Source organism: Mycteria americana, chromosome 14, assembly GCF_035582795.1.
Source record: "Mycteria americana isolate JAX WOST 10 ecotype Jacksonville Zoo and Gardens chromosome 14, USCA_MyAme_1.0, whole genome shotgun sequence".
NCBI classification, from domain to species: domain Eukaryota; kingdom Metazoa; phylum Chordata; class Aves; order Ciconiiformes; family Ciconiidae; genus Mycteria; species Mycteria americana.
This window is the reverse complement of record NC_134378.1, coordinates 2,289,050-2,309,390: the sequence shown is the minus strand read 5'-3', so window position 1 is coordinate 2,309,390 and position 20,341 is coordinate 2,289,050. Positions and strand designations below refer to the sequence as shown.

The following is a 20,341-nucleotide window of genomic DNA, read 5'->3' as shown; positions in this document are numbered from 1 at the left end:
TTCTCATTAAAAAGATGTAGAAAAGAAGCTGATGAAATGACCAAATAATACTTTAAAAATAAAAGTACTTTCTCATGCAACACAATTAAGTGGCAGAAGTCATTGCCACAGGACATAGAAGAGCAAAAAATACGAAAGAGGTAAAAAAGGGACTGGACATTCATAGAGGATTTCTGTTAGTAGATAGTAAATACGATGGTCCCCATGCAACGCTCATATTAGTCGTTAGTGAATGCCAAGTGAATGCCAGAATACTGATGCACAGTTCTGTTTCTTATACTTTTTCCCAAATATCTATGGTCATTGCTAGAAATAGTACACTGTATCTTCATCTGACGTTAGAAGAATGACTCCTGAGTATGTTCAGTTTTGTTCATTTTTTGCTGATCTTTGTAGATACTGACTGGTATCTCTTCTGTCTGTGTCTCTCTTCCTGCCCTGACTTGCAAGACAGATGATCCTGGATACGAGTCATCAGGGTCACTTTGCTGACTTGATAGGAATTTCACCTGAAATATGCTAGTGCAATTAAAAAAAATTGCTACCTTTACCATAGCTTCCCTCATGGGAAGAGCCTACATTTTATGTAGAAATAAGAGCAAGAATGATCCTGCTCATACCAAATGGATCATCCTTCCCTAGGGGGAAAAAAAAAAAAAAAAAAAAAGCATTCTTTCTCAAGAATTTGGGACCAGAACAAGTTTCTATTGGATAGGAATAGCAAGTCACCCATCTCCTCTCCAAAAAAGCAAACCACATCTCCTCTTCTAAAAAACTCTCCACAAAAAAATAAGTTTATATCATTTCAAAATGGAGTGACAACTGCCAGAGTCCATACAATTAGTAAGCAATTAACAAGCTTAATCCTTGATGCTAACAGTAGTACTGATACAATCTTTATCCAGTGATTGAGGCCAGGACAAATGCAAATACTCACTCTTACCATCTCACTTCCAAATTCATTTTTGTAGTGCCTAGCAGACTGGCTTATTTGCGTTTGCTTCATCAGACTTCCCACTATGTCCTAGCACAGCCCTGTTCATACGTGACCTGTTTGACAGTCTTCAATCAGTTCAATATTTGGGTAAAATTCTAATTTGAAGCCACATTGCTTTCACTTCTACCAATATTCTGCACCTTCTGGTTTCAATCATAAGCTGAGAAAAACCCGATTTCCCCAAGCACTCCTCCTCCCCAGGGCTTCAAACACACGCATGCCACAGAATAGTTAACAGTTAAATATTTTCTTGCCAATATTTTAAGAGTGCAGAAGGTTCCAAATTGCTGGTAAAATAAACAATGCCAGACTGTGAAAACTCCTGCCTGCCATATACTCTGATGTTAACAAGAGTTTCTTTATTACCGTAACCTTTCAGAAGCGAACAAAAATTATTTCTCTACCCTAGTTCTGCCCTCAAGTAAAAGGCAAAGGAGGAAAGCGAACCATGAAAAAGCTGCATGGTAAGATACTGTAAGTTTTCCATCTTACTTCTGTATTTCATTCAGACTTGATGCTGCTGTGAATAAACAAACTTCCAGAAGATCCTAAAAGCATGGGCAAGGATTTTAAGAAGCCAAAAATTTCCTTACACACTTTCCTGAATTACACAGATTAAACCTACATATGGGCCATCATCCCTCTTGCAAGTACATAATAAACCAGGAAATACAAAAGGGCAAATTTAGGATGCTTTCAATAAGACACATTATTTTTGACTCCTCAGTACATAGCTCTGTCCTCTGGGGCTTTAGCCATGGACTTGCATCAATTACAGGGTCTCTGCCATTTCCTCACTTTTAAAAAATGAAGTCTTCAAATAGCATCTACAAATAGAAGGAACTGCTAGCACTTTTAGCATGAACAAGACAAATGACTACAGAGTTCAGGTGACACCCCCTAAAACCACTGGTCATTCACAGGCCTGCCAGCCTTCTGTTACCAACCAAATATATTTGGAGTTATGGAATCCATCTGAAAACCAATTCAGATCAGTGTTGCTCATTTCACATACACCAAGATTGTATTGACCCCATCTTCCATCCACAATATGCATACCACTAGCCGAATCTCCCTTTTTATGTGCAGTCATTCTTGTGGCCACAAGGCCATCTGACTAAATTGAAAATCAACATGATGTATGTTTTGCTAGCAACAAATAGAGATCTCTAAGATCAGATACGCTGGTGTTTTGGTCAAATCTTCTAATCTTTTGCATTATTTCTTGCCCTTTGAATATGGAAACAACAACATTCAAGTTCTTATAGAAGTGTAATGATAATTAACTAGTTAGTATCAATAGAGATACAGCAAATGTTGTATACAACCCGAAACAGAAAAGAAAGAGACAACAACTGAGAATAGACAAGGGAACAGAAAGAATCTATTGAGATTTCCAAAACAGAATGGAAAACAGAAACACACATCAGTGTGCCTAGACATGTACAAAAGCATCATCTGCCATTGCTTATACTAAAGTAGTAAAAGAAATCAAAGAAGCAAGCAAGCATGAAAGCGAGCATTGGAATTATTCAACATATTGCATTTGCACTTCCTGATCATTACCATTTATTCTACTGTGGGAGTTGTTAGCAAAAGCAGTCAAAAATAAGGGCTTGATAAAGCTGCCAGTTTTATAAATGGATAAAATGGGCCAGAGAATTCAGAAAATGAAGTAACAAAATAAACTGAGTTCTAACAGGAAAGTATAAACATTTGCAACCCACTTACCTAGCCAGGCTACAAGGCACTGTAGTATGTGCACTGTAAACATGAAGACATTGTGTCTGCAGCAGAATTTAAGACTGGCCTTTGAAGGAGTTTGACAATTAAAGTGGCACAGAGGTGCTTGCAGGAGAAGCTGATCAGACTGCCAGCACTGGCAGATTGCCAACCCGCTCCACCAGTACATACTAGAGGCTACTGAAGCAAAAAAACCCGCTAGTGGAGACAGAAGATGCAATGCCACAGTAAGCAACAAGCCAGTGATCCTTGCAGCAGTTTTCCAAAGACACGTGAGTGATGTCTAGGTCAGAGAGAGAAAAAAGATGAGGCACGAGGATACTCGCAGAGGCAAGTGCTGACGACAGCAAATACGCAACTGGGATTTAGGATGGGAAAGCAATTGTTCAGATAAAGAAATAAAGGAACTGAAGAAGAAAAGAAAGATCTGAAGTTGAAGGAAGCAAAGCCACGAAGACGCTTCAACATGCAAGGGTGGGTTTGAAGCAAGCAGACAGGAGGACAGATCCTGAGCTTCCATTATGGACCTCTGCAACGGCAGGTTGCTGGATGACCATATTGAATAAAGGCAGCACGTGACCATTGGATCAGTGAAGCAGCATGCCAGGGATGGAGAGCAGGCACAACTGGCACTGATGGCTGTAAAAGGGTTAGTTGAACATGAAGGAACACAAGGGAAGGGAGAGAGGTGGTGGTGCCAGTCTGATATACAGAAAGGGGTCCTGCAAGGAAACAAAGAGAATTATCAAGAGAGGTAGGAAAAGGTAGAGAGATAAACTAACAACTCTACAAGATAAGAAGTAGGAAGGGGGAAGTACGTGACATACTGACAGAGGGGAAATGTGAAAACAGGTGCATGCCCTGAAAAGGGAATCAGATACAAGCTCCAGTGAATTCAGGCATTAGGGTAACACAAAAATGACCAAGGACAAGGAGGGGAAAAACATTCAGAATGGGTGCAATGAATTAAGACCTTAAGTAATTGCTTATGTACTGCAAGTAAATGCCAAAATTAAGCATACCTGAAAACAGTAATACAGTCAGCGTGCCATAGAGCAAAGCAACCAACAGGGAAGTAAATTTTCACTGCACCTGACAAAACAAAAGTGTCAAGCAAGGAAGGCAACCCAGAGAACAGGACCATGCTCTTCTAACAGAATAGCAGGACTGAGAGAGAACAAGACTAGGTACCACAATTGTACAGACATAGCTTGATGAAGATCCTATTAGACTGAATGCACTGGCTGTCACAGAGAAAACAGAGACAAAGAGTTTCTCTTGCACACTGCGCCTCTCTCTCTCCTGGAAATAATCACTGTAGTCCCTAAAGCTGCACTCACATTTTGCTCTCGGAAACAAAGCAATAAAACAAAGTTACTAATCCTTCACCAAAATAAAGGTTAGAGAAGAGATCCCAAGTACCAAACAGACCTCACTTGTGCCATCTGGGCCCTGTGAAGACAAGTCCAGAATTTGTGCAAAATACAGCACTTCAACCACTCCTTAGTTTAGCCAGAATTACCATTCGGAAGCATTCAGGAGAAGCTGGATGCGTACAGAAAACCAACCAACCTCTCCTTGTCAGGAGCAGTTACCAAACACCATCTGGTACCTGCAACTAGAGCCTCCTGACGAGGAGGGAGGGAAGGGCCAGCCACACTACAGGAGGTGGCAGTGGCAGTCGGTGAGCTGGGAGAGCCAACAGCTGGATACTGTTGGAATCAAAGCCACAACACATGGGTGCTGTTGAGTCTGCCAGAGACACGACAAGACGTTGTGCAAGGGGAAGGGAATGGGCAGCCTCTCAAACCCCTGCAGCACCCCTGCACTGTATCAGAACCTTAACTATGCTTATGTTATTGCCTTTCAAGACAGGCAGGCACCAAAAACATAAAGGAAAGTTAAGTTATTCATTCCTGAAGAGGAAGCAGAAGATATCAGTGACATTCTACTGACAGCAAAAAGCACAAGCAACAATATGAGTAAAACGTATTGGGAACAGCACAGTTCTCAATGCTTTCTTTGATTACTCTGATTTAGAAGAGACATTGGTCTTAGTATTTTTCTGTATTTACAAAGGAGCTTAAAAGTGCATTCATGTTTTCACTGCAGCAGCTTAGAGTTGTTAAAAAAGAATTACAGCCACAACATGAGATACCTTGCTCCCAAGAGCCTCAAAAGGAGACCAGCTGATCTCAGTTGAGGAACTCCGGGGTAAACTACAAAAGGATAGGAAGCAGATAATGTAAATGTAGCATAACAACACGTTACTTAACCCTGCACTGACCGCAGGCAAATCACAAACTGGATCACAAAGCACAGGCAGGAGCCAGGCAACAGGGACAACATAGCTGCAACCCGTCCTGCTGAGCCCGGAGACTGCTGCAGGTTCTGTAAGGATCGCTTTCCTGTTTCCACCATCATCTCTACACTGTCAAAATAAAAATTATGCAGTTGTGGTGAGCAGCAATTGCATTGCTCAATGTTTGAATTTTGGCAACTACACTATGTTCTGGAGAGTTTGAGGAACATGGGGCAGCACTTAACACCTACAAGCACTGCATGACAAAATTGATTTTGGCATGCGAGTCCCACTGGTGCAAAACGTGAGGAATAATGAGAAAGGTATTTCTAGAAAAGGTGCTATAAGGCAGCTTCCAGTGTACTTCTTGCAGGCACCAGGGGGAGGCACAAAATAGACCAAGGATAGTGCCTCACAGTAACAGGATCCAACACATCTGGGAAATTTAAATTGATTTTTTTATGCCAGACTCTACAGAAAACTGGGGCAGGCCAGTTGAAAAGAACCCAAGCATATATTATACCTTGATTTCAATACCAGGTATCCTTGGCATGCCCCAAACATGCCTATATTTCAGACAGCCAGGTGTGTTAGTTCCACAGGCGCTGGTTCTAGAACAACTACAATAAAAACAACATGAGAGAGACCCCTATTTCAAAACTCCATGACCTGATAAAGCTAAATTTGCATCACCATGCAGACTGTTTGTCCCAGACCTCATCACAGTTGAGATATTTTCAAGGTAACATTCCATACACATGCATTTTCCTGCATATTTAAGTTAAGATTTCCAGAATCAAATTTACTGAATTTACGCTGGAACAGTACCTGATACTATTATTCATTTATGAAATGACAAGATACTGGAAACTTGCTGTGAACTTTAGAGCTCTTCGAGAAAGGATCAAGGGTTGATGAGCTATTTCTTTTGTGATGTTCTTAAAATCTAAGTTCAATTAAAATATATCATACAATGCCTGGTATCCTATTAAATAAAAAAAGCACAAAAAACACACAGCAATTTTGTATCTCACTACTTTGGCATATTTTTTTGGTTTTTTGGTTTTTTGTTTTTTTTTTTTTTTTTTTTTTTTTTTTTTTTTTAAGGGAACACTAGAAACTGGTCAGATTTTATATATTATGTTTTCTAAACAGTCATTAAAAAACTCGTAACATTTTTCTCCTTAAAATATCCTAGTAAAGTCATACATTTCAAAATATACATAGACCATTTCAAACTAAAACTTTTCGTCTTTAGTTTAGTCCTTTATCTCATATCCCAATCTATTTCCTCAAACAAAATCACTACCTTCTCTATAATATTTTGCTTCAGTACACTTCCTCCATCTCAACTCCCCCCTCCAACGCACTGCCAGAATATTGCACACACTTTCCTTCTGCCCCAGCTCTGCCCCTGTTCTCCCATGATAATGTAGTTTGTTCTGGGCATCCCAAATTGACTCCATGACTTCCCATCAGATTTTAGAGACTGGCCTGAGGACTCCCTTAGTATTCACATACAGTAGCTTCCCACTGTAGGTGAACCAACTGCAATAGTTCAATTCATACAAAGGTCAAGTTCTATTTTGAAATTCTATCAATTTTACACCCTGTCCTCTCATCTTCTAAAGCCGTTCTAGAATCTTACCTGTATCACTCTGACCGCGATTTCCGAGTCTTTAGTTAGAAGCATCAGACTTTTTGTTCTCCACAGTAAGAATAACATAAACGGAATTGTATCAAGTTTAGGAAGTTTTGTAGCTACTGTAAGGTAAAATGTCGTTTTTAATCATATGAAGTCTTCTAATTGCGAAAAGAGTATCAAGACAGAAAATGGTGTTCAAGTTCACAGAGCTAAATTCTGCTCTCAGTTACACTGATGTGAACCACATTATTGATTCTGATGGCATTACTTCAGATGTACACCAATGTAACTGAGAGCAAATTATGGGTCACTGTATATAAACAGCTCTAGCTAAAAGTGTAACAAAGACTGTATTGTGCTATGCACAGCAGAGCCAATAAACGTATTCAAAAGACACCTAGATGTGTTCCTGGAAAAAAAGGGGGCAGGGGTCTAAGTGGTCTGGTGGGAAAACAGGAAAGTGAGATTAAGATAAATTAAAACAGGTTTGGCACGCTGGGCTCGACAGCCCCTCCTATTCTTATCTCTTTTGCAGCTTTTAGAACATGTATGGTTATAAAATTAATTGTTATTTTGCACTGAAAAAAACCCATATTCATTTCAAAAGCAGAATGCCACCACAACACACGAGACTAACACTGTTAAAACGAGCCTACGACAATTTACAGGTATTTGAATAAAGCCTGATGGGCCTTTCTAAGACAGCATGCGATTTGCACCCAGAAGTATTAGTATGGGGTTCTTGGAGGAGTTGGAGGGGAAAGGGTGTTGGGTTTTTTTGGTGTTTGTTTTTTTTTGGGTTTGCAGGGGTTTTTTGGGGGGGTGGGGTGGAGGGCTGTCTTTTTTTTTTTTTTTTTAACCTTATATCTATTGTCTGATTATCAGCTGAAATCCCATTCCAGGGAACTCCAGCATCTACAAGTCCTTCTGATCAACTCTGCAGCTTCATCTAAGGGTATTAAAATACACTCAAACTTATAACAACTGCTTTTATATACACACAGTCACTAAAACACCATACTCAGGTTAGTAAGGTTAATATTCAGGTCACTAAAGACCTCTGTTAGGAAGACAAATAGCAGCAATTTCTAGTACCGACTGAATTCCCCTTACAAACTGATTAGGCAGCTGCCAGTTTGCATAGCATAAATCTATTCACTGCAAGCCACAAGGTGGAGATCTCTGGCAAAGTAGGATCGAAAGGAAGTCTTTTACCCAGCCTAATGTTACTATTAACACTTTGAGCCATTGCATCAAGCCAATTTTTCTGTTTGTTTTTAAAGTCTGATAGAAATGTCACTAGTGGAAAAATTAAGTAAAGAGCACTGGTTAGCCACAGAACTGGACACACCTGGCTGCAAACCCACCAAAAGAAACTGACTTCATTAGTACGAGGGACAGCAGAGTAAAATTTATATCTGAAATATGCCTGCACCAGTAGAATTTGCTGAGGCCACAGGCTCTCTGTGTGTTTTTACAGCTGTGTCAAGTTTTGGTTTCTGACTCTTGCCGACATTCAGGAGTGCTGAAGGAGCTCAGGCTAACAGGTCCCAAAACTTTCTAGCTGAGATTTAGATCTCAGCAATTTTAACAACCAGGTTTTGAAATAATACAAACTCCATTTGGAGTTGGCGCTGATGTAAATTAGTAGTTAAAATGCCTTACATTCTATCACTTTCGGCTCCAATGAACTTGTATATTTAAGAGCAGATGGCATATTTTAATAAACCATCAATATCAATTCAGGAATATAGTATCCATTTTCTGCATCAAGTGTTGGAATTGTTGCTAGATATGGAAACGAGTTGAAGAACTGCAGCTTTGTCTGTCAACAAGTTTAACTAATTGCATCCAACTGGCAATTTCATACAGGTGCTCTGTCACTTATACCACAAAACAGGAATGTACCAATTGGAGTTAAATATTGACCTTTGATACCCTGCATGAGAGAAAAGGCAGGGAATGGAATTGCCTAACCTTCTAGGAGCTATGCAGATGATAACTTAGTGCCCTAAAAGTATTCAGTAAAGTTTCTTTTCGTTTAACTTACTTCTGAGAAAGGCTCAAATTCTGAAATTTGAAAGCATCAACAGAGGAACATTAATGTCATCTTCTTTTTATCTACTATTCTAATCTTGATATATTTAACTATCTTCTTTTGGAGGTAGAATATATACTGATTGCAGGACTAAAGTACTTGAAAATAAATAGCTCTTACACATATTCCTCAATCAGATCACAAACCCTTTGTCATTACCTCAGCTTCAGTTTAAAAGAACCATTAGGGATAAATACACCAAAATTAATAAGTAGAACCTAACACCTAGGGTAACTGCCCTTTACTTATTAATCACTTAAAACTCCTTGCAATTGCTAAAGCTGAGATGTGAGAAAGAGTTCAATCAGGGCACATCTATGTGAAGGGGAGGAAACCAAGTGAAGAAGAGTGAACAAGCATGGAAGAAACAGGAACTGCCCATGCAGGCCCATGGGTGAAGTGGTATATCAAGCTAGGATCACTAGCACCGAGAAAGGAAAATAAAGCAACGATAAGGAGCAAGGGAACAGCTAACCTCTTCAAACATCAATGCATAAATTATTTTCATCTAACATACAATAAATACTACCAGAAGAGTTCATTCATCTTGACAAAATAATGACTGAAAGATTAGAAATAATTAAAAGATGGGGGAAAAAAAAAAAATCACTAAAAGATTATGAAAGCCCTATGCCTTCACAAACACTATGGGGAAGAGAAGAGTCCTAATTTCCAAGTTTACAATCATTATGCTTTCCTACACACCCTTAGTGTCTGGTCTAGTTAGCTGTTACCTCAAGAGTTCACGTTCTCTCACAAGGAGTCTCATTAAAATCAATGGGCCTCTGTGCAGCTAAACTATATTAAATATACACACAGATGTAACTGTTTTTGAGATCAAGCCTTTAAATGTGTACATACTTTCTTTAAGCATCAGCTATTGCCACATGAAAGCTACGTTAACACTAGGTTACAGTCAAAACTATATTATAGGAATCATATTATTGCAAACTAAGCATGCTCATTATTACATTGCATGATCATTATTGCAAACAAAGATTGCGAAATTTAAATTCAAGGATAAACTGAAAAGATGCCTAACCCGCCAAGGCAGAGAATGAATGGCATTCAAACAACTTAAGGTCTCCTTACAGTTGCATCATACAGCAACCATACCCTTATAATATGCATGTATTAACATTTGAGGCTCCAGATTGGATGAAAACATAAGGACACTGGTGGGTTTTTTTTACACTTTGGGGAATTTGGGGGAGCAATGGAATAGTTCAGTTTGCAGAAACGGAAACCCTGTGCTTCCCTTTACAAAGAACTGACTGTAAGCACTATCTTTTTTTCCCCTTAAAATTTACTGAAAAAAATCTCGATACAGGTCTACCTTACACCATGCTTCACTTTTTGAGTTCTGCATGGTTGTAAGGGTAGCAAATAGCTAGCTTTGCTTCTCTTTGCTATTTGCTGCTGCTTCAAATCCTGCAAGGAAAACTACAAGATGGCATTTGAGGTTAGTTCATATAAGGCAAAATCGGGGTCAAAAGGAACAGAGAAATAATTTTCTGTTCCAAAGCAGCATTCTCTCTGTGCACAGATGGAATCAAAAGATCCCTGAAGATTTTGGAGGGCTTTGGAATGTGGGGTGTTTGGCTGGGTTTTGGTTTGGGTGTTTTTTTAGCTTTTCAAGAAGAGCAGCCTTAAATCTACACATGGAACAAAGATCTGAGCTCTCTCCAGTTCCTACAGAAAGCAGAATCAACCACTGATATGACATGGAAGGCATTGGATAAGGATAAAAACACATAAGCTATTTCATTCAATCTTTTTTTCTCTGGTACTATCATCTCATTTGTCTAGGCTCACTCACACTGCCTTATGGCATCTGACCAGGAAAGTGGAGATTCCCATACTGGAATTTATGTAAACCCATTAATGTAGCAAGAAATTCTAAGATGCCCGAATTTAGATTTAATCCAAAAGAAGATTAAGAGGATGACTTGTCTTTAAAAAGCAAGATGTAACATAGCAAAGCTACAAAATTCCCAACAACTAGGAAAAAAAAAAAAGCCATTGCTGACGTAATAACTGAAGTTACACCAGAATCAACACTTTGTGAAACCACATACAAAATGAAAGACCAGAGAGAAACTTCTTGAATTACTAATGTGATCACATACCAAATCCACTGGTTAATTCCCTTGTCACCAATAGGAATACCCTACCAGCCTCTCCCTTGATTACTTGGCTGCAACTAAGACTTGACAATATGCCATTATTGCTGTACGAAAACTGTCACTTCTCTAACAGTCTAATTTATTTTAATCACAGACAAACCTCTATTTAATCATTGAACAATTCCTTTCTTTTTCCACAACACAGGAGATCTTTCCCAGCCCTGTTCTCCCACTAAAAGTGCCCTGAACATAAGCATCCTCAACTGTATCAGGTCTCCTGTCACCACTGTGATTACTGGGGTTATGAAAACTACCTCCTACTTCCACTGCTTCTGCACTGCCTTCTCTGAAGACTATCACCAACACAAGGCTGGAGAAATGCACTTACAGACTTTAAGGCCAGAAATGACCATTACAACTAATTAGCATAACCCTCCTCAGAACAGGTCAAAAAGATCCAACCTTGTTCTTCCTTCAAACTTGCAAATGAACTATCCTTGGAGCTACTCTCTCCTTACAACGTTTCTTTTGTGATAAAGACTAGGTATACTAAGAATCCAAAATGAAAAATAAACTAATGACTAGTTATAGTCATGTACAGGAACTTAACAAAAAAACCTTGTCCCTTAACTTTCCTTTTACTCACCATCCTAGATACAGAGAAAACTCAAAGCTCTGCTGGAATTACTTAAGTTGTGGTTATACATTTGGCACCAGTCATGTTTCTCCCTACCTCAGCCGCTTATTCCTATCCACAAACACCCATTTTGTTATAGCAACATCCATTTCTGCAATCACATGGCAAACCACGTGGAAAATTAATTACTTTCAGACAAATCAGTATCTTCACCCAGGCCGTGGTGCAGTTTCAGAAACAAGGTCAGTAGCTCAATACAACAGGCAGTACAGCTGCAGGAATGAATGGTCAGGAGTAAGGGCTACATATACCAGCTTAAGCTAATAAAGAAATAAACAAGCAGCTGCAGGTTGATTCTTAGGCATTCTTCTAAGATATGCAAAGTTACAAAAGCATTGAAAGATGTGAATCATCAAGATTATCAACACCAAAGATGACTTACCCCCATCACCTTACCACGCTGTTCAACATCCTCCCACATGCAGTGAACTATATAGCGACACATGTATTTTCCTGTGCGACCCTCCTGCTTCATTCGTACCAGACACATCCTGCAAGAACATAAACACCAAGTTCATAGCTTTGAGTTTTTCTTCAAATGTAAAGAGTAAATTAAATATATTTCAGCTCATTTAAGATGTGCAGTAAGTACTGTAAGATACTTACAGTATGCATTTTTGTGATCAGGAAAAAAAAACACATATAAAGTTTTTTTGGTTTTGTTGTTGTTTTTTTGTTTGTTTTTTTTTTTTTTTTTTTTTTTTTTAAATAAACTACCACAAACTGTTCTATTCTGTACTCAAGAGCTGTATCTGCTGGATTTTGGCCAATCCAGCTATGGAAGAGTGACAGTGGACTCTATTCTGGCTGACAGTACTGTAATCTAGTTAAACAGTACTGCAACCTAAATTCCTCAGCCTTAAGAACATATCACCCCTTGGAGCAGGAACAAATGTCTTTCTAATCCTAGGCCACAAGCCAGCTGCAGTTCAGCTTGGTATACTAAAGTGCTGTAAGAGTCCGAACTAGGCAGGCTGTGAAAGCTTAAGCAAGTTACAGACTTCAGCCAAATTCACATTAGCAATGTCCTAAATTATTTCAACTACAGGGGTCTTTGAATACATGTCCAACCACTTGGCAAAACCCCTACACGCAGTACATGCTAGAAGAACTCACAAGTTTGTAAGAGCATTGTGGGATCTTAATGAGGATAACAGGTTGAGTTGTTTTACTTTTTTTTTAAAGCATTAAAGCCACTTGAACTTCATTGCGCTGTTCTGCCTAAAAAATAAATCATCAGAAAAAAAATTTTATTTTGCCTCTTTTACAACATCTGTAAACGGCATGAACTGAAATACAGGCTAATCGCTCACTAAGCTAAGAGACCAGTCCCATCACCAGTCCCACCCTCCCTGCCTCGCTAATCAGCTCTGCTCCTGTGTTACGAGTCAGAAGTGCCTGTCCAGGACTGAGTGAGTTACTGCAGATGAGGTGATGCTCAAACACTGGAGCTGAAAGAACTGACTGCTTTGCATAGAGACATGCTACAGGTGGGAAACTGCTCACAGGAAATTCTTCTCACAGCTTATGTAAAAGCAACAGAGCAGAGCTGCCGGAGGCCACTTTGAAGCAGTTGCATACTAACAACAGTGAATGTGCCACAAGAGTTAAGAGGTAAAAATGATAATTTTTATCTGTTCATTTCTTCAGTGGATGTAAGATCTGTGCCTCCCTACAGGCATTAAAAGTATTTGGTGATCTGTGAATGCCAGCTCAACAGGGAGAATCATAAACATTTGAAGCTCGTCTGTTGAGCTGACCTGTAAAAGGACAGATGCCAATCTTCATGATGGATTCTATCTTGTCTACTGATTAGTAAAGGAAAGATATTTTTTAACCTGCAAAGGAAGCAAAACTTATTGCCAGCGATGAGTCACAGAGACAAAACAAACTGAAGGTAACAAAAACTGCATTAGTTCTATATTCTTTTTTCTGATTAGAACCATATATTTAAGTCTCATACAAGGGCCATTCAACTGAGACACCAAAATCAAAGGAAGAGAAGCCCATGGATCAGAATCTGATTTCTAGATGGAGAGCTTCTGAAAGTGACACCGGCCGTATTAGAGACAGTTCAAGCTCCAACATAAGCCAGGTGGAATGAGGTCAGAAGACTGGAGAGAGGGACTGAGGCATGACAAGCAGACCAGTGATCAAAGGGTGGAGCGACTGAGAGAATCTGGGTAGAGGGTGGGCAGAGAAGGCGAAGGGCAGCAGTCAGCAAAGGGAACATTGGGAAGACTGTGGCAATCTCTGTCTCAGGAAACAGAGCTGTGTAAGGATTCCCAAGGTTTATACTGTGGCAGTGACAACTTGGTATCTGTCCAACAGCACCACTGTCACAGCGAACAAATGCAATTAAGACAGTATCAAGAAATGAATCCTCATCTCGCTCACAGAAAGATGACAAAGCTTTCTGCTAAAACGGTGGTCCAGAACTCGGAGAACAGCTGTCCACTTACCAGTCCTGCCACAAAACAAATGCACAAAGAGCTTAAAACTTTTGTGCCTTACTTCCATCAGTTTCAAAGCCTTTGTTCCTCTTATGCATTTACGTAATTGAGCTGTCTGAAAAAGTTAATTAGTAAGAGTCACTGTATCCCAAATTCTTACCCACTCTTAACAAGTCAAAAAGACTCAGTTTAAAAGACTAATTTTGGGCTAAGAAAAGCATTTTTATACTTCTCTTGCTGAATACGCAAGCTGGGGGGGGGGGGGGGGGGGAAGGTAAGAGTGGCTTGGCAAGGAAATCTCCTCCCGAGCATAAATACTGGTTCCTATCCAGTCTGCCTTCAGTGGTGGTGAAGCAGGAGGAGAGAGCAGTGCACAGACCAACAGCTAACAATTGGTCACTGATGAGCAGGACGGGAGTGGTGTTCAGAGTAAAGCCTGCTACCCACGAAGCCTAAAAGGCAGCTCTGTGTTTGGATGCATAGTGCTGTCACAGAGCTGTTCTGCAGCACCACGAGTGAGATCATGGAATTTTGCAGTTTATTTGAAAATTCGGTAGTTTGTTACTACACCTGCCATCTGAGGTTTAAAAGACACAGACTCTTTAAAGACTATAAACTTTCTAACTAGATCAACATAGTGTGAAACATTTTATCGTTTCGCTACAGAATCTGTTCTGTAGTTTAGTCAAATACTGACTCATCTTCGTCAAACCATGAAAGCAAAATTATTCCAAACTATCTTTAGAAAGCTGTCTACCTGACACTGGTTGGGTTGGATAATTTATGCTGTATTTAAGTTATGCAGAGAGATTATGTTAGAAGAAAATTATACAAAAGGATGTCTGAAAAGGAACAGGAGCACCTATAACTCGACTCATCTTCGATGAGATGTAGCAGTAGCCACCCCACAACAGCCTCAGCTACAACTGCTTCTGTCGGTATTCCCATAGTGCCAAGAGACTGGCTTAAACAGCAGCAGCGGTAGTCGACACCACCCTGTCAACTGTTGTGAGGTGGCTCAGTGCCATGCAACCAAGGTGTGATGACACATTATACTTCTAAGGGCAAAACCCGCTCAGAGCTTCCTGCTATCCCCTGCACCTGGCCACTCATTCCTGCCGCCTCAGCGGCTCCAGAGCAACTATTTCTGGGGCTATGTTATACTTGTTCAGAGAAATTACTCTGGCTTAACAACACAAGTATCAACAGCAATTTTGGAAGGCTTTATTCTCTTTAACCCATTCACGAATGGCCAGCAACTTGGGGGACAGGAGAAGGAAGCTCCTGAATCGACTTTGTCATCAGCTATATGTTGTGACATACACTTCTATGAATAATGGTAACGAGCAGAATTCTGAACTCTTCCTAATTTGTATGTTACCCTGTGCCCCTGCCTAGCAAGTTCACGAAGTACTGTATTTACAGCCATGTACAAGTCTTTGCTGGGGCACAAGCTAACAGAACCGAGCCTGGCTGTGCGGTCTTCCTCTCCCTTGGTGCCTTTGCTTAGGCCATGTAGCCCATTCCCTCATGTTAAAGCAGGATCAACTAAATGCCTAAGACATTCCACATAAACTTGTTCTGAAAACCTCTCTCAAGCAAGACTCCTCTGATGTAATTTAAAACCCTTTCTCCCTGCCCCCTCTACCATGAAACACAGAGAGTTTATTCCCTTTCTTCTAAAGCAGCACTTTGCAAAATGGTATGGTATCCTCAGTCTTCTCTGCAAATTTGAGAAATCTTTTCCTCCAGGAACTGTTTTCAACATACTTGGTGGTTCTTGTTCTCCTCTGGACTCTCTCAGACTGATCAACACCTCCTCAAGTGCAGATTTCCTTATGAAAAACAATGCTCAGATGAATTCTTGCAACAGATCTTTGACTTTTTCAGAACAGGAATTGTAGCACCACTCTATTTTCGACCAAAATATTTTAGAGATGTCACCATACTTGGTGTGGTGAAAATATGAAGGGAGCTCTAGGTATCTACATGATACATCCTGCACTGCGACATTTCTTAATATGGTCAAAGTCATCTCTTTGGCAGTTTCATAACAGCTCTGGACACAGCCAATACTCCACTTAGACTGCCACTGCATGGGAAAAGGCAAACCCAGCAGTGGAGATGAACAGCTTGAGATTTTCTAAAAGGTGTGGACTTCTAAACATAAAGAAAGAGTCCTCCTGACATCAAAGATGTGAAGTAACAGAAACGGCCTATAAAAACATGATATTCAGGAAAGAATATTGATAGGTTGATTTTCTAAAGTATAATTTTAGCACTGCATTGGAAGGCACTGGAGTGTACCTAAAGGAACACTATCTTGAAAGAAGTTAGCAAAAGCAGAGGCTAAACACAAGAGCCTGAATTTCCCCCCTTTCTGACTGGAGGTAAGTAGAAAAACTCTATTCACAGACAAGAAGAATAAGAGCCAGAGATTCAGAATCTGTTACAGACCAGAATCTGTAACACAAGAACATATGCTCTGACAAGCACCTTAAGTCTATAAAAGGTGGGATGCAAAAAGCACAGAAACAGTTGACTAGAACATGATGGGCAATGACAACAGCCAAAAAGGAGGCGGGGTTTACCAAACTAGGAAAAATTCTCATCTTCTCCAGCTCCAGAAGACACTCTAAATCAGTTGAAACTAAAACTCTGAAGAAGAGGGAAGAAGTACACCAGAAAGTGATCTAGACTGCATTGCCAAGTGGAACAGGAACGCTTTAACAGATGGTGATCAGAATCTACATGGTCAGGTCGTTGGCCACCAGATCAGGAAGGTTTCTAGCCTCTGAGGCAAAAGGTCCAGCAGGAAAGACAGAGGTATTGGAGCCTTCAGACAGGGGTAGGATGTCCTTGACCTTGCCAGAGCTAGCAGAATCAATAATATGCTGCTCCCACTTTACTGAGATCAAACTGATTAAAGAAAGGAGAATCACAGAGAACATAGCAATAAACCTGACTGTGAAAGCAAAATCATGTCATGACAGGATCCTGGTCACTGAGCTAATCACAAGGAAAGCCTGCAGCATTTCCCAATGACCCAGGTAGTGAGCAGGGCTTCTCTGTATCCTGGAATATCAAACTGGATCTCTCATTTGTGGTCCAGAATGACAGCACTCCTTAGGTCAAGCTGCCAGGAACACGGAGGAGCCAGGCACATAAACCTTGGAAAAATTAACCTTTAGTGCTAACCTCCACACCTGAATTTCCATTGCTGTCATACGAAGTAGAGGGATTTGGTTCCTTCCCGCTTGTGTAGTATATTGCTGTCAACCTCTCCACCGTATCTTAAATGTAAGAGTACTTCAATTTCCCTCATTAAATGTCTCCTTAACATCACCGGCTCAAAGTGTAGCAACTCTTGGCCTTCTCCAATGTAGCTTTGATCTAAGAATATTTGTGTCTATCCCATACTAGTTTCATCTCTATCATAGTCCCCTTGTTTATTTTTATGCCTGTCATGAAAGAAGATTATGTATCTTGAATTTGCTGCTGTGTATCACAGGGTGCATTTTCCTGTCAATGCCAAATCAAGATGATGTGAAAAAAAGTGTGTTCTTTGCAGATTCATGCTACCCCTTTTTGTTTTTCCCCAGATACAAACAGTTTGGTTTCAAATATTTATTGCAGTAGTGTTCCAAATATTGATACGAATGATTAGCTTATCAATTGTTAAAGCCTTTTTTCCACAGGGAACAGTAAGAAATAAATAAACTGCAAATCTCAAGGGTCTTTCTTACTTGATTCCACTGATTTCATTAACTGATTATAATTTCAATGGTTCTGCTAATTTATTCATTCTGTAGTGAAATGAGCTGCCCCATCTTTCAATATATTGAGGAGACAGGAAATTAAAAGGAGTGAAGGGGAAAAAAAGGAGGCAAGGAAATAAGGGGCCTATGCTTAAGTGCAGCTATTTCAGTACAAACTTCCTTTCAGCCTTTGGATAGCTGAACCTAAGTCTATGGACTTCAGTTTCCTGAAAGATCTGGCACTTAACAAAAATTACTGTACTCCCTTGTGCATCCCTCTGACCTTTACAAGTATGTAATGCTAGATGAAAACCTGATTTTTTTGGCTACTATTTTCACAAATGAAAAAAGGAAAAAACTTAATGTTTAAGGTGTTAAATATTTTTACGTGCAGCCAAGCTGGCATTCACCAACCTGCACGTACGTTTCAGAGGTGCAAGAATAAATGCCAATGCTATAATTTGTTAAATGCTTCTGACAAGCAGCAACTTCAATCACCACAAATTCTCCCAATTTAAACCACTTTTACATAAATTTAAACTTTTCCTAAAACACCCAAGTAAGATTTTTCCACATAGGCTGAGCAAGGCTTTTAGAAAACTCATGGTAAAGATCATTCCACTACTGAGGAATTCAGAGATGTAGAAGATGTTAGCTTCTCTATGGGACTTTTTGTGCTTTAATAGAAAACTGCTAAAATTCAGTAATTAGTAAATTGAATATAACCACTATTATCAATAACCATGGAGCCTACTTTTTCTCACATTAAAATACATATCACTATTTCCTGAAAATAGTTATATTACTATTTTATTTTTCACTTACCAGACATGAAGCTGGGCTACTAGAAACCATGAATTCAAAGTATCAGGCATTTGGCACCCTTGATGAGAGGAGGGGGGAAAAAAAGAAAAAGAAAAAAAAACACAAAACCAAAACTAAATATTAATGTGAATTTCATCATGTTTTGCGCCTAACAGAAATCACTACACCAAAATCTAAATACATTTTAGTAATTTAATTTCTGGCCCTAAACAGTACATACATATCAGAAAAAAACCATAATTTACTGTCACACTTGTGCTTAAACATGCAGCCACAGGACCCTGTAGATTCCGAAAGATTTCATGTGTTTGAACTCACTTAGATAACACCTTAGGGGGAGGGGGGGAGAGGGAATCCAAAATGGAGAATTAGACAAACATGTGGCTTCTAGTTCAGGATATCCCAAAGCAGTAGAGAGTAACAGGGAAGTATCAACAGATGCTTTGCTCCATTCTTACACTCTTCCTTTAATATGTGCTGTTGCCTCCTGCCAGGGACAGAATACTGTGCTAGCTGGGTCTTTGCTCTGACTCTGCTGTTCTGATTTACTACACGGCTGTACAACCCACAGCACTCTGAGGGTACCCTGCCTCTAGCCATTCTACATTAGGATTAAAACCACCAACCAACCCTAGAAACAATTTCTGTTTCTAGATTTAGCTCTACTCCAATAGCCACTGGGTTTCCCAGGGATGGTTTGTCCACATGCATGTTCACGCTATGGATCTGCACATGCTGTTAGGATGCAAGGCTGGAGATTTAGACTATGTGGCACAGAAACCATATTCCTCTTCCTCATGCTTGAAAAGCATGGACCTATGGGTTATGTGCACATTAAGTCCTTTAGTTCCTGTCAATCTTAAACCTTCCTCCTAGGAAGCCACCTCTACATCTGTTTCCTGGAGAAGTTTTTACGAGGAGTACCTAACGCGAAGGATCTGACACAGTCACCTTTGCCTAGCCAGCACGTGGTCTTGTCTTCTGGACTGTTCAAACCTAGCTGTAAGAAGGCCAGATAGTATTCAGAAATGGACTCTCCAGTCAGATGTGCCCCAAGGAAGTCAACCTTATCTTTTCTGTGTTGAATATATTCCTTCCCGACTCCTATACTTCTCGGCTGTCAAGTATTACCAAGGAGATTCACCTGGATCATGAAGCAATACTCTTCACAGCCTCTTTCTTTTTATATGCCGACTATGGTCAGGCAACCACCAGAAGAACCAAGCAAGCCATCACTATTCCTCCCTCCTCGGAGAGATGACTCCATCAGTGCCTAGGAGGTGGCAAGCTTCAGCATCAGTGCCCATATACATTACCTATGCCACCTCTAAGACATAAACATACTCTTTATACTAATACACTAACGGTCTATGTTTGGACATTAAACACAAGTTTCCCTCACCCTTCTCCCCTTTTGGCTCTCTCATTCCTATTAGAAACAGTTCATGTGCCTAGAAATTACTACTTTGACCTAAAGGCATGCCAAGGCATCTCTAATCAGGGCAAGAGTACACAATGCTTGCATTAATCAAACCACTTCATTAAATGAAGGTTCCACGGGCAAGATTCAGAGTAAAACACTTAGTTCAACAGACAGAGGTTTCTGAAGTAGAAGTTACCATGTACCAGTCTCCCACCACACCAATCACTCTTCAGTGGAAAGCAAAGGTCACACCTCTACTACTGGAAATACAGAA

General features: G+C 40.0%; 1 protein-coding gene across 1 annotated transcript in view; it reads right to left on the bottom strand.

Moving 5' to 3' along the window:
• Positions 1–20,341, bottom strand: part of UQCC1 (ubiquinol-cytochrome c reductase complex assembly factor 1) — a 48,470-nt gene that overhangs the window by 11,450 nt on the left and 16,679 nt on the right. The window contains exons 6-7 of the mRNA XM_075517557.1: positions 18,645–18,702; positions 11,991–12,099 (exon numbers count right to left, since the gene is read on the bottom strand). Coding sequence (XP_075373672.1) covers positions 11,991–12,099; positions 18,645–18,702 — 167 coding nt within the window. The remainder of the gene's footprint in view (positions 1–11,990; positions 12,100–18,644; positions 18,703–20,341) is intronic.